We start from the raw sequence: 12,146 nt of genomic DNA on the forward strand, positions 1-12,146 counted from the left end.
ACAGTTCGTTTACGGCAGCTGTTGAAACCAGTTCACCTCAGTAGTGCGTTGCGAAAAAAACAATGGAAAAAAATATTGAACAAAGAGTTTGCATCAAATTTTGTTTTTCGAACGAAATTTCGTGTGCAGAATCGTTGCGAATGCTACAAAAGGCTTATGGGGAATCAGTTTTATCGAAAACTCAAGTTTATGAGTGGTACAAAGCCTTTCAGGACTGTCGTACGACCGTCGAAGACATGCCGCGTTCTGGACGACCTTCGACCTCTACCACCGACGAAAACATTGAAAAGGCAAAGGAAATCGTGTTCAAAAATCCTCATGTGAGTGTTAGAGAGATAGCACGAGAGCTAGGCATCGGTCGTGAGATGGCTCGTTTGATTTTGGTGGACAATTTGTGTATGCGACGTGTCAACGCCCGGCTTGTTCCGATTCACCTCAATTTGTTCAACATTATCAACGATTTTAAGGCCAAACATTCAATAAATACCATCGAACAGCCACCGTATTCACCTGATCTTGCACCGTGTGACTTTTTCCTGTTTCCCAACCTCAAATTACCACTCAGAGGAACGCGTTTTGAATCCATAGAAGACGTAAAACAGAATTCGCAGAGGGAACTCAAAGCCATACCGGAAAGCGCCTACTTAAAAAATGTTTTGATGATTGGAAGAAACGTCTGGCATCTTTGTATTGCTTCTAATGGAGCATATTTTGAAGGAGATAAAATAAATATTGATGAAGATTAAGAATTTTGCGTTTTATTTAAAATTTCCCGAAAACTTTTCGGTCACAATGTAAAAGTCAAGTACGGCTTTGGATCAGTTGGTTAAAGAGCGCTGACTCTGAGCTTCAAATTTGGCAGGACACGAGTTCGATTCCTGTTACTTGCGGTCTTAAATAATTATTTACGATAATTACAAGAAATAACTCCAAGACCACTGGTAATGGGTATTTGGCAATACTCGAAACAGCTATATGGTCAGCGGAAAATTCAATTAATTAATATAATAAAAAAATAAATTTTGTTGTTGTATTTACTTACTGTTCAAAAAACGTCTTTATAAACTAAATATCTATTTGTAAAATTCTTCATTTCAATAAAAACTATATTTTTTAATTTAAAATATAGTTCTTATACAAGTAAAGTAAATAAAAGAAAAAATTAATATCTAAATTTGTGTCAAGTGTTGTCGAAAATCAAGAGATGCGTCATATATTTAAGATATTTTTTAAAAAGTTTCTGAACATAAGATTATATTGTTACAAATACTAAAAAATATCTATTAAAAATATTTAAAAATAGACTTCAGAAAAATTTGTTGTCACGATTTGGCAGTTCTGAATAGGTTTTCCAAAAATTAATTTGAGTCTTGGGAATGTATTGGAGCAATTGATTTGTTTATTGTTTTGCACAGCGACAGAAACTAATTTTTTATTTGTTTTTGTTTTTTATTTGAACGAGTCTGGAAATATAATTTAGTTAATTATCTTAATTTTGGTAAAACAATAACTGTGACAAAAGTATGGACATTTGCTTAAAATGTGGGATCCGGTTTTTCGTGACTGTGTTATTAATGCACAAGACGAGTTTAATATTTATAAAAAGTTTGCACGTGATAAGAAGGAAATATCAAAGTATATTCACTAGGTTGCGAAAGTATAATGATTCATTGAGTAGAAAGCAACGAAGATTTTAAGTGTTATATTTAGTATATTTAGTGGTTTTCATATCGGCTCTTGTATCAATGGCATACGTTGATATAGGTCTAACGCACGTCTTATATATTCAAATTTTTCATCTTACGCTTAGATATTTGTTTCGCCTTATTGTATCTCTAAGACAACCTACTATGCAACCCGCGTTGTTTACTTGGACCGTAGCTTCAGCACTTGGGATCTTTGATGATGTTATATTAGTTCCAAGGTAGTTAAATTCTATGATCTGCTCTGTAGGAGTATCGTATACTCAATTCGATTGTTAGGGACTTTGTTTTCGAGGTGGAGGTGGCAGCGTCAAATCTATTTTTATTTAATTTCTTAGTTTGTGCCTTCTGGCCACACCTTTCACATCTGCAGTAATCTTATCCATGATAAGATTGAACAAAATAGGGCTTAAATAGTCGCCTTGTCGTATTTCAGAAGCAACGGCCAGCTGACTAGACATCTTGTTATTTGTTCTAATGGTCGTTGCGTTATCGGAATTGAGATTTTTAATGTTTTTGTAAAACAATTATGTGCTAAATACCTAATACGTGATATATACATTTTTATTATATACACGTCAATATCTCTTGATGTTGACTATCACAAAATGAAGTTGATGTCAATTTAATATATCAATTTAATATGTTATTGTCAATTTATATTTTAAGTAAAATTCTATAATTTTTTGTTAGCGCTCTACGAATTTTTTTGAATCAATAATAAATAATATTCAATAGCCCCACTACTAGGTAATCTATAGATTATATTTTCCATTTTAAGTTCTGTGCTATTGTATATTATTTATACAAGTATTTAATTTGAAGAAGCACCAATAATTTATTTATAATTAAATTTGACTTTATGTAAAATAGTACTCTTAGTATTGTATGATTCTACGCTAGTTTTCTCTTTTAACACATAAAAATGTGGACTTATACCTGAAATTTCTACTACATTTTTTTATATTTTACAATACATTCAGTGCTATATTTACATAATTGAAAGATATTTCGCTCATTAAGTATACATATGAATTTTTCATTCTCATTTTATTGTAAAAAATTTATGATGTTTACTTAGTTTATAAAATATAAGGCAATTTCACACCATAATTCTGCCGTACAATAATATAAATAATATTCTACCTTATTATATATATGAACATTTCATTCCTATTTCATTTGAAAAAAATTTATGAAGTTTACTTAGTTTATAATGAAAACACTATTGCATGTTTTGCTAGTATATTTAGTTCCTGACATGTTCTATCATTTCGATTTCAAATACTCATATTCAAGCACTTAAATGTCATCAACTGTTAAATATACACTTCAATCTTTATGCGTTTGAATGGTTTTTTTACTTTATTTAAATACTTTTTAATAGTGCATATTTAATGACAATTTTATTACACATACGTATATTTTTTAATTTTTTTATTATTTTTTTTGTAGCTTTTATCTGTTAAAAACAATTAAATTTCATTGTTGCGCGAATGATCGAATTCATCTTCATGAGCGTTGTTACCGCATTCCCATTGACTTAAATTTAAATTGATTGATTTTAAATTAATTGCTTATGATACAATAAATTAATGATTATAGAATAAAATTTCATTTGTATTCATCATATTTGTAATTTTTTGAAAATTATATACATACCTAGGAAATATATTTATTAAACGAATTAAATATAATGATTCATAATGAGAAGCATAATCCATTCATCATTGAATGAGTATGTAATTTTAATATATTATTAAAAATACTTAAAACTTTTTAATAATATAATTTTAGTTCTTAATATATTATAAGCACTGTATAAACAGTACTATACGAGTATAATGGTTTTAACGTAATCCAAGTATCTCACACAATTGGAAAAAGCTGACATAGCCTATAATTTATTACAAATGAATGCACAGATTAATTTTATAGCTGTCAGGCTGAATTCGAAATCACATACTAATGAGACTTGTTGAGTTTAAATTTGTTTGCTTTTTTAAAATATTTTTATTTTATATTATGTTTGTTAATTTATATACCGGATGGACATATGGGCACTTTATATAACTTTTAGGCCCTATTTTGTCATTACTACATTGTATTTTGCTATTGATGTGGAGAGTGTACTTTAAATTCAGTATCTTTTCCGTGGTAAATAAAGATTGGTTGGATGGGCACGCATTAATTATCAAGCGCCAAACTCAACTTTAAAAATTCTTCAAAGAGGGCAAAATATTGCCTTAAGAAAACTGGTTAACGTACGTAAGAGGAGCGCAGAGATCTCCACAGAGATCTGAGAGTCGATTCAGTCGAAAAATACATTAAAGATCGTGTTCTGAAACTGTTCAATATAATTGACAGTCACAATAATCCAACACTCAGCATCCTAAAAATACAGCGAAATTTGATAAACACAGGCAGATACAAAGACATCAGATCCATCATATTATAAAGCCCCGTAGTCAGTTATTCTTAGTGTGACTTAAAATTGTCCACAGATAAGCAAAAAAAAAAAAGGATAAAACTACTGTGAGTATTGGTTTGTACAAGATGGTTCTCAAAATGACTGAAAATCTATGTCCTAAAGTCAGAGTTATAATTCCTCGTCTCTGCAAATGATGACATTTTTTTTGCTTTTGTTATGGATTTATTGCATGCAGATATCAGCAAGAATATTTGCCATAAATAAAGTCTTTAGTGTCTATCTTTCATACAACCGAATTTTCTTTTGGTTTTTCAAGCAAATGAAAATATTTAACATCTAATAATGTTATTCAAAAGGATTGGCTCATAGGCTAACATATTAGAAAGTAGGGCTGGTCACCATAAGGTATCTATGCAGATCTAGTGCACCAAACAAATTCGTAGTTGTCAGTGCTTGATATTTTATTTTTTTTTAATAGTTTCTATTGTTGTATATAGTAGCATATTGTCTTTGCCTTTTCCAGCAATTATCGACATTTTGAGACTTTAACAGTCCATAACCATACCACTTATGGTGTTATGGTTTTATTGCAGTAAATTTTAAAATTACTTTAATAATCATTGATGTCATTAACCCATGTGGCTTTCAATTTATATTTTTAACGAATTCATGCCATTTTAATTGTTTATTTTTATATATAATCCAGTGGCGTAACTACATATTTTAGGCCTGTAAGCAAATTCTAACTAAGGGGCCCCTACCAACATACTAAGGGGCCCCTCTTTTTATACTCTTTACACGAAAAAATGTAAAAAGGTTTGTCAAGATTTTCATAACGCATTAATGGAAACTTCGGAAATATCATTAAGTATATATCAGTATACTTTTACAGTTCAAACTACTCTCTCAGCTTTTGAACTCTTCGAATGAAACTTTATACACATACTTTTCGGGAGCGCACCCTGTTCACCATTTGATTTGATTGAAATTGGACGTCTATTTCTGCTGTGATATATGTAAACTTAACAATCGAATATGAGGTTTCTCCGTTTTTAATAAAGGTATTCAAATGGAATATGGTGTATACAGTACTGATATTTGCAAAAGACAACGTACAAAATTATTTTCAAATGGGTTTAAATTTAGATATAGCTTCCATATAAACTCTCGATCAAGACACATATTTTTCTTTGAAAAACTTTTTTATTTCATAAATAGGTTTAATATTTTATTTGAAGTACATACATATTATGTACGTTAAATTTAAAATTTACGTATCTTTTATAAAATGCAATATGAAGTTATTCCAACAAAAAACGTTTCGTCCCACTTTTGAGAATTTATTAAAAAGAAATACAATGAATACAAAAATTTATAGTGGGGCCCCCTAAATTCGGGGGCCCGAAAGCGTTGCTTCCAGTTGCTTCCCTGTAGTTACGCCACTGATATAATCTATAATATATAAGTTTGCCATTAATTAATTGATTATTTGACAATACTTTAAAGGTTCAATTAGTTTTCTAAACAGAAAATAAGACAATGGAAATTTTAAACACATATTTGGTGAATTAAGTAATTATTTGTTAGACACTATACACAATTATAAGTAGGTGATATATTGACCAAAGAAGATCGTATTGGAAAATGTTAAACCACACATATGTACACAATCCGGATCAGTATGACACGACGAATACATTTAACGATGTGCCTATATTTTTTTACGCCTCTCATTTTGAACAGTACTTTTAGAATTTTGGAGATAATTAAATGAAATTGTGTCAAATTTTTTGGAGTTTTTTTTTGAGTTTGCTTCTTAGGATGTAACATCTATTTACCATGATCCAGTGGATACAAACATATGTTAATTCGTTTTAAACTATTGACCTTTTAAATACCAACCATTTAAAGTTGTAATTAAAATTCGTTTTATTAATGTTAAAAATAAACTATGAATATATATATAAAAATAAGAACTAAATTCTGGGTTTCACTCTGTAATTTTTAGTAATTAGTTTAAAAAGCCAATTATATAGGTGTGGTGTCATTATAATTTAGTTAATGTTAATCAATAAATTATAATTTACAATTAAATATTATAGAATCGTTTATAGAATCATATTAAAAATTATTAAATTTTGATATTTTCATTTTATAGTTCACTAAAAAACCAAAAAATGAATGAAAAACTTAACAATGAACTGAATGAGTTTCAATCTTTGCGAACTAATGGACAACCTCAGATTGTTGCTGGCCTTCATAAGCCGTTAAGTAGAAAGCCGTTAGGTGAGCAAAAATGTGCAATAAGACGTCAAGCAATTATGGTGATCCTCGGAAATGTTGGCCTACTTGCAACTGGAATGGGTTTGGGTTTACCTACAGTTACACTAAAACAAATAACGGATCCCAATGAAGCCATACATTTAACAGCATCACAAGCTACCTGGTTTGGTGAGTTTTAAAAATAATTAACAATTAATTAATTAAAAGAATAATTTAACAATAGTATCCAAAAGTAATATTGGATATATTGTTATTAATATATAACAAAACACTTTGTAGCATTAAATGGATGACAGTATCTACTAGAAGTTGAAAAACATCTTTCCAATGTGTATAAAATTTTGGTTATAAAAATTTTAAAGCATACTTTTTTGATTCAAATATAAATATATAACATTTAAGAAACTGGGTAATATGTCTAACTATTAATAGTCATTGAAAGCCGTTGCGCAAATTAAGAGAATAATAATTATAATAATACTTATGGAAATATGCGTCTATTTTTGTACAATCTATTTAATACTTAACTATGCTGAGCATTATTTATCATTAAGATGTACAAAAAATATTAAATAAATATATTTATAATAAAGATCTCTCTCTAATCTCTTTATTAATTTAGCATTTTCATGTCTCTTTTACTGAATTTGTTTTAAATTGGTTTTCATTTTTAGCTTCTTTAAACATGCTCTCAAGTCCTATTGGTGGGCTGCTGTGCGCACTGCTGCTAGATAGATTAGGACGAAAGCGTACTTTATACTCACTCAATGTATTGGCTATTACTTCATGGATGCTGATGGCGTTATCCATACAATTCAGTACTGAAACTGCCTATTTGATGTTAATGATGTCACGTTTTGTTATAGGTAATTGTACATATATGAAATTAAATTAAAAACTTTAATAAAAACAGATTTTAACTAAAGGATTGTCAAGTGGTATGTCGAGTGCTCCGGTAGGAGTATATGCAGCAGAAATAAGTACGCCCAAAATTCGTGGTCGGCTTATATTGGGCACATCGATTGCGGTGGCCTCTGGTATTACATTAATTTATTTATTAGGATTCTTCATACGTGATGACTGGCAATTAATTGCTTTGATATGTAGTGGTTATCAAATTATTTCTTTACTCTGTGTTATACCAATGCCAGAAAGCCCTAGTTGGTTAATTTCTAAAGGACGTATTGCAGAGGCAAAAGCATCCATGAATTATTTTAGAGGATTGGAAAAGTCTGGTATGTAAATTTAGCTTTCCATAAAGGAATTTTAATAACAATAAAATATTTATTTGTAGCTTTAATCACAAATTCAGAAATTGAAGCAGAATTCAATATTTTACAAAAATCAATACAATTGGGTGTTGGAGAAAAGAAACCATCATTTTTTCGTTCATTAAAATTACCCGAGGTGTATAAACCCTTACTAATTTTAATAACACTCTTTGCCTTCCAACAGACGACTGGTATTTTTGTGGTGATCGTCTATGCAGTTCAAATTTCAACAGAAGCTGGTGTCACAATAGATCCATTTTTATGTGCTGTACTCATTGGAGTAACGCGTGTATTGACTACTTGCCCAATGGGAATAATATTAGAAAAATGGGGTCGAAGACGTTCTGGTATTATATCAGCAATAGGGATGTGTTGCTGTATGTTTCTCTTAGCTGCCCAAAGTTGGTGTGAGTGGTTAAACAAGGTACCATTTCTGCCTGTCATAGCAATTGTAGGGTTTATACTGCTTAGCACACTCGGTTTATATACACTGCCATTCTTCATGATCTCAGAATTGTTTCCACAAAAAGTACGTGGTCCTGCTTCTGGCATCACCGTAGCTGTGGGTATGTTTTTGTCATTTGTCTGTATCAAAACTTATCCATCTATGAAGGAAGCGATTGGCAATGAATATTGTTTTGTAGTTTATGGTGTGATGGCCTTTTTAGCTACAATATTTATATATCTCTTCTTGCCAGAAACTCGAGGACGAACACTACTTCGAATTGAAGAAGAATTCCGCCATAGATCGATACGAAATTCGCGTTCATCAGCGCCAGTAGAAATGCGGGAAGTTTTTATTAAATAAGTTAATAAGTAATTATATATCGAATACTTAATATGAAAACTCTACATTCCAAAAATAGATATTGATTATGATTAATTAGATATAAGAGCTACTTATTAGTAATTACTTAGTTAAAAAATTTAGTTTTACTTAGCAAATTTTGGGAAATATGTTTATAAGACTGTGATAAATATAAAAAAATCGCTTTAATACTTTTAGTTGCAAATATAAATGATAAATTCTGTTAAAAATGTCTTTATATTAATATAAATAAATAAATAAATATATGTATAATGTGCTTTCTTAATGTGGTTATGTTTAAGAGATTCATGCTTCACAAAATAAATGAAACTATCGGGCTGCGAATGAATTATAATTATATTTTGCGAAATACGAGATTTTATATATGCTAGTGGAACTAATGCCTAGGGTTCCACCTGAACGTCAATCTCACACCATGTCGCATGACGATAATAGAATCAGTTCAAGATTGTCGCACAGCATGTTTGTTTCCTAGTACAACAACTGATTTTTTAGGAATTTCGTTATATACGAACTACAGCCACGATTAAAATCAAAAGTAAGTGGAAGTAATTTGATCGTCACACTCTTTTCTTGATAATCCACAATCAGTGTTGAGAACAATCAGTGTTGTGAAGGCTCAAAATATAAATAGTGACCCTCATGGCTGAAAAGTTTATTCGATTTTTAAATCATAGATTTTGTTTATTGAATCTGTTCTATTATATGTGAAATCACCCATAATACCTTAATTAAAGAAAGATATTTAGTTTTGTTTCTAAAAATAATACATCATATTTTTTTTGGTTATTAAAACTTATTTTTTAAATTATTGAGGGAGGTTTCCTAATTTTTAATTTCGAAATTTCGATTTATCGAAATCAGTTAATTAAAGCCAATGTTTGGAATTAGAATTTAATAGAAAAATACATTGAAACTTAAATGTAATAATTAGTTTATGACTTTTGAAATGTTGGAAAATTTTCTTGTCAATTCTTCTTTTATAATACCAGGTTGTCAATACATTACCTTAATTACTATTACTTTATTTTATCTATACCATATATGTAATATTAAATTAAAGATATCAGTTAGTACAGTAGATTTGCTAACAATAGATTTGCAACGTGATCAAAAATTATTTTTAGTCTTTACTAGCTAATATTTTGTATATCTATTAGTAATTAAGAATTTTATGTTGTACGACATAACATATCTACATCGAATAGGAAAGAGCGGTATTAGTGGGAAAATTTTTACATCCGAAAGAAATTTTTTATTCAAATAAATTATTTTCCATACAAATTAGGTAAAATTGATTTGTTCAATTTCAAGACAGTTAAAAATGTAGTTCCTAATAAGTTCGAAAAAATATATGGTAATCAATTACTACCATATGTTCCTATAATATTACTTTTAAACAAATTTATAGTACTCGTATTTACTTTTCAGATTCAGGTTAATAATTTATTGGTGGTAGTAAATATAGTAATTGTGTAGCCTGAAATGCACTTCATTGGCTTAATTTTTCTTATAACATTATTTTTATAACAAGAAATAATATTCTAAACAATGACAATAATGACTGTAAGTGTTTAATAAGTTAGTATTAATAGACTATTTCATTCCATATTCTAATTGAAACAAATAAAATAATAACTCATTATTTTTCTTTGGGTAAAATTCACCTGGTACAGACCAATGGTATAAGTACGTATATACTATAAGATTCTAGGTAGTTTTTTGATTTTTTTTTGATACGTGGATACTTTATTTCTTTTTATATATATTCTTATTCAAAAGGATTATTTAAATTTCATGAATATTTTGTAAAGAGAATTCAGTCGCAATTTAACTGCAACATTTTGTACTCCACGTATAAAGTATAGAATCAATAAAAGTTCTGTATTTTAAAAGCTGATATTGTTCCGGACTATTTTTTAGTTCAAGACATCTCCCAACAAATTGATTTCCGTGTAATTTGAAGGAGGGTTCCTTAACTATAATTGTTCTCCGTCCAGAAAAGTATTCAATGTGTTTTCTAAGGACTATATATACTCCAAAAATAATTACGTTAAATACAAAAACTATTGTACTACGGACCAGTGGTACTTATGATGAACGGAAGTTGGGAAATTCTGATCTAAAAGGTAATATATTATAATATCGTTAAGTTTTAAAAGTATCAAATAATTTTAATTATTAATTTAAATCTGACCACCAAAGCACCAAAGGTATTTGAAGACACGAATATGAATGTTTCATTTTAATTATTAAAACCGCATATACTGTATTGATATTGCTTTACAAGTTCAAATAAAATTACGTCTATTCCGATGTGATTTATTATTATAAATCATTACAATAAATTGTATTAGTACAACAAATTCACTGATTTATTTATTGCATTACATGACAAAGAGTGATAGATTTGACATGCATATTCGATTAGTATAATAAAAGTAAAACGTAATGTAGAAGCAAAACTCAATAAAAAATCTTTTTTTAAGTTATTATAAGAGACATGGTCTAATTTACATGTAATATCGTACATATAATTGTATTCAATAGTTTGGTCATTATTAATGAATATATGTTTTAATATTATTTATCATCAACTAAAATTGTTCGAATACTAGCAAAAATACTAGTATTATATTACTAGTACCATCACTTTAAAAGATTTATAATCTATATCTATAAAAATTGATATTGTAATCCGGTGCTTGTGATCATGCAGTCATTGACATGCATCCAAGATCGCTTAAAGATTCTTGGCAACTATTTTTTGGAATATATAACTACATAAATATTCAATTATTTCCAAATAATATAGTATAGATATTTATAAATACAAACTATTTCTACTCAAAGTTGGGACATCTTCATAGAGAACTTCGCAAATACTTTTTCCTACATTTATATTCCTTGAAAAGGTCTTATACCATAGTATTGCGAGTACTAGTGTGATTTGGGTAACAAATTTTTTTAAATTTTACCGGTATCATTATATGGTTTCAAAGGTTACAAAGATAAGTATAACTTCAATTATTAAAGTTGAAAATTGATAAACGCAAAAATTTAAGAACAGTGTGAAAAAAGATATTTTTCTAAATTTGAGACTCTATGAGCGTTATTTATATCATTCGATTTATCAATAACTTTATGTGGAATAGTTTTTTCTTAATATTTAAACAATTTTAGAGGGTAGTAACCAAAATAAAAACAAATTTTTTCATAACCTTATAGCTTAGGTGACCCTAGTACGTATACGCATACGTAAAAAATATTTGCAAACAATCAGAAAGATTTATAAAAGTATTTAATTGTATTTGCAAGTATAACCTTAATTAAAATAATACTGTTACCTCAAACAGATGGTATTTGCGAAGAATTAGTGTTATAACATAGATCAATAGATCAATAGAAATACTCGTAGAAGGACATCCCGTCAGACTGATTGACTGCTGTAATTACTCACTTCTACCCAGTTTGATAGCAGGCCGTTAAAATGGAAATCCCTCACAATGCTATTTATTACAGCTGCGACCAGTCGAAGAAAAATTAAACTATTCTTTACTTCCTCTGTACATGTCTTTGTCTCTACAGGCAGAGACAACCTACGTTAGGTAAACAGCTCTTCAAATATC

The 12,146-nt window shown here is 29.0% G+C and overlaps 1 protein-coding gene across 1 annotated transcript in view; it reads left to right on the top strand.

The window, feature by feature from the left end:
- LOC119681224 (facilitated trehalose transporter Tret1-2 homolog) overlaps positions 1–8,694 on the top strand; it is a 13,668-nt gene extending 4,974 nt beyond the window's left edge. The window contains exons 2-5 of the mRNA XM_038094348.1: positions 6,293–6,585; positions 7,092–7,283; positions 7,344–7,652; positions 7,712–8,694. Of these exons, the coding sequence (XP_037950276.1) occupies positions 6,312–6,585; positions 7,092–7,283; positions 7,344–7,652; positions 7,712–8,496 (1,560 nt within the window). The 5' untranslated portion in view covers positions 6,293–6,311 and the 3' untranslated portion in view covers positions 8,497–8,694. The remainder of the gene's footprint in view (positions 1–6,292; positions 6,586–7,091; positions 7,284–7,343; positions 7,653–7,711) is intronic.
- Positions 8,695–12,146: the final 3,452 nt, after the last annotated feature.

Source organism: Teleopsis dalmanni, chromosome 2 (assembly GCF_002237135.1).
Source record: "Teleopsis dalmanni isolate 2A chromosome 2, ASM223713v2, whole genome shotgun sequence".
NCBI classification, from domain to species: domain Eukaryota; kingdom Metazoa; phylum Arthropoda; class Insecta; order Diptera; family Diopsidae; genus Teleopsis; species Teleopsis dalmanni.